Here is a 2,266-nt window from a genome sequence, read left to right on the forward strand (position 1 = left end):
TGTGTGTGTGTGTGTGTGTGTGTGTGTGTGTGTGTGTGTGTGTGTGTGTGTGTGTGTGTGTGTTTGTGTTTGGGGGTGCATTTGTGTGACCACCTGCTCACCAAAGGGTCATAAAGGCAGGAAGTTTACTAAACAAGAAAACAGAACCTTCACCTTGGATGTGCCTATAATAAAACACTACAGCCTCCCCCACCATTCAACAGGCTGGGGAGGGGGTTAGAAACAAAGGAATGTCTTTGATTATACAGTTTGAACCAAGACTTACAAATTTAAGTAACACAATGACAACATTTAACAATTTCAACCTAACACCCGGTTTTGGTGAAATATACTCTAGACCTTTAACAGATTAAGAATTCAATTAATCCTTAATTAATTGAATTAAGGATTCAATTAATTCAGTGTTATGCATATAGCACCAAGGCACGACAGTAGTCACCTCAAGGTGCTTTAGTTTGTAAGGTAGAGACCCTACTACAATAACTGCAGATAGTGTTGTGCTGTTTAAAGTGAGAATTAGACCGTAAAGACAGAAAAATAAATGTCTGCCTCCATGCAAGTGATGCACGTGTTCCTGTCTAAATGGTGTTTCCAGTATTCCTTTTAGAGATTTGTGATTAATTGTTCCCCAGGGTTAACAACAACAACTGCAAAAATCATTCACAGCCTTTTTTTATTAGATATGTGCATGTGCATTAAATTTTACTCAGTAAGTGAGACGACAGTTGTTTTACAAAGAGAAATAAAAACTGAGAAGGCAAAACATTATTAGTTTATATTTGTCTGCAGTATTATAGACTCAGTCTATGAACACAAAGTGAATTCATTTACATTTGTCTGCATTCTTAATTTATATTTCACACATGGTCATTGCAGCTGACTACTGTAACACCGGTCAATTAACTGTGGCTGGAAAGTTTAACGGGAGTTCAAGGCCCACTGGCAGACCGCCAGTGAAATATCCCTGCATCCTCTTTCTGTTTTTGCTGATGAGTTATGAAAAACATCTGAGGAGTACTAACCCCATCAACAGCTGAGGACAATGTCAGGCAGGGTGGCAATAAGCTATTAGTGTCCACTTTCTGTGGGCTGTTGTACCAGGGGAAGTTGGTGTGCTTACAATATTAAATAGCCATGCCATGCTATAAATCACAGTTTTTTCCCATTGTTTTAGCACCAGGAACCCTGCTGGTTTTTACTGAATCACATAACTATACATAAACTTTAATGTAGGTCAGTGAGTGAATGCAAAGGCCAGGAAGTAATAGTACTGACACTTTTAGTATGAATATTTTTAAAACTACTGAATTTTAATAGTTTTTGTGTGCAGACCCAGTGTCATCTAAGGCTCTAAGCGAGTTCAAGTCAAAACACCCATATTAAAGTCTAAATTTACAATTAAATTAAAACAAATATCCACCATGTTCTACTTACCAAAGGCTTTCTTGGGTCCCACAAGTCGAAGAGTGAAGGGTACGCCTCTCGGTTGCTCTTTTAGCATCTTTGCAACCTCGTAGTGCCGACACCCTACAATGCTCTGGTCATTGATGGCCTCGATGTGATCTCCAACACATACTGTCTTCAGCTGGTCGATGGTGCTGCCTTCCTTTATCCTCTGAAAGACAAAGATTTGACTAAATACAGTATATGACTATGATGTGAGTTATCAGCTTTTGGGGGGGGGGGAGAAAGCACATTGCATTGACATATTACAACTAGTGTAATCATTACAGATTTTACAATGACATGTTTTTATTATTGCAATATGACCAAAAAAAGGAAATTGGATTTTAATTTGTTTGACTTTTATTCTGGTTAGATTGTTAAAGTTTCTCAGAAAAGTGGATTTATCTAACTTTAATGACGTCCTAAAAATGTCCTTGGTTTTATCTTTTCGAACACCTCTGTGGCCTCTTACTGTAAGGTAGCAATGACCAGCTGAAGAGTGGAGTTTCTGCTCTGTTTGTCTTATTAATCATCACAAAAAACTCAAAATGTTGCAGCAATTGGTAAAAAAAAAAGACCAAAACAACAACTTCTCATCCACCTTGATGAAAGCATAGCCAGCTCCGTTGTCTGTGATCGTGAGACCCAGTGCATCTTCTGTCTTTGTCACTTCCACCTCTTTGGTCTCCCCTCTTACATGGGCAAAGATGAAGTCCTCCAGTCCAATCTGTCCCCCCAGTAGTTTCTGCATGTCCACTTTATGAGAGTTGAGAGTGCAGAACAGGATCTGAGGAGAAGGAATATATATATTTAAATATAT

General features: G+C 38.6%; 1 protein-coding gene across 1 annotated transcript in view; it reads right to left on the reverse strand.

Moving 5' to 3' along the window:
- Positions 1-2,266, reverse strand: part of gipc3 (GIPC PDZ domain containing family, member 3) — a 17,025-nt gene that overhangs the window by 11,617 nt on the left and 3,142 nt on the right. The window contains exons 2-3 of the mRNA XM_005730376.1: positions 2,048-2,233; positions 1,435-1,615 (exon numbers count right to left, since the gene is read on the reverse strand). Of these exons, the coding sequence (XP_005730433.1) occupies positions 1,435-1,615; positions 2,048-2,233 (367 nt within the window). The remainder of the gene's footprint in view (positions 1-1,434; positions 1,616-2,047; positions 2,234-2,266) is intronic.

This window comes from Pundamilia nyererei, unplaced genomic scaffold (assembly GCF_000239375.1).
Source record: "Pundamilia nyererei isolate P.nyererei 1_Seehausen unplaced genomic scaffold, PunNye1.0 scaffold00036, whole genome shotgun sequence".
Taxonomy (NCBI): domain Eukaryota; kingdom Metazoa; phylum Chordata; class Actinopteri; order Cichliformes; family Cichlidae; genus Pundamilia; species Pundamilia nyererei.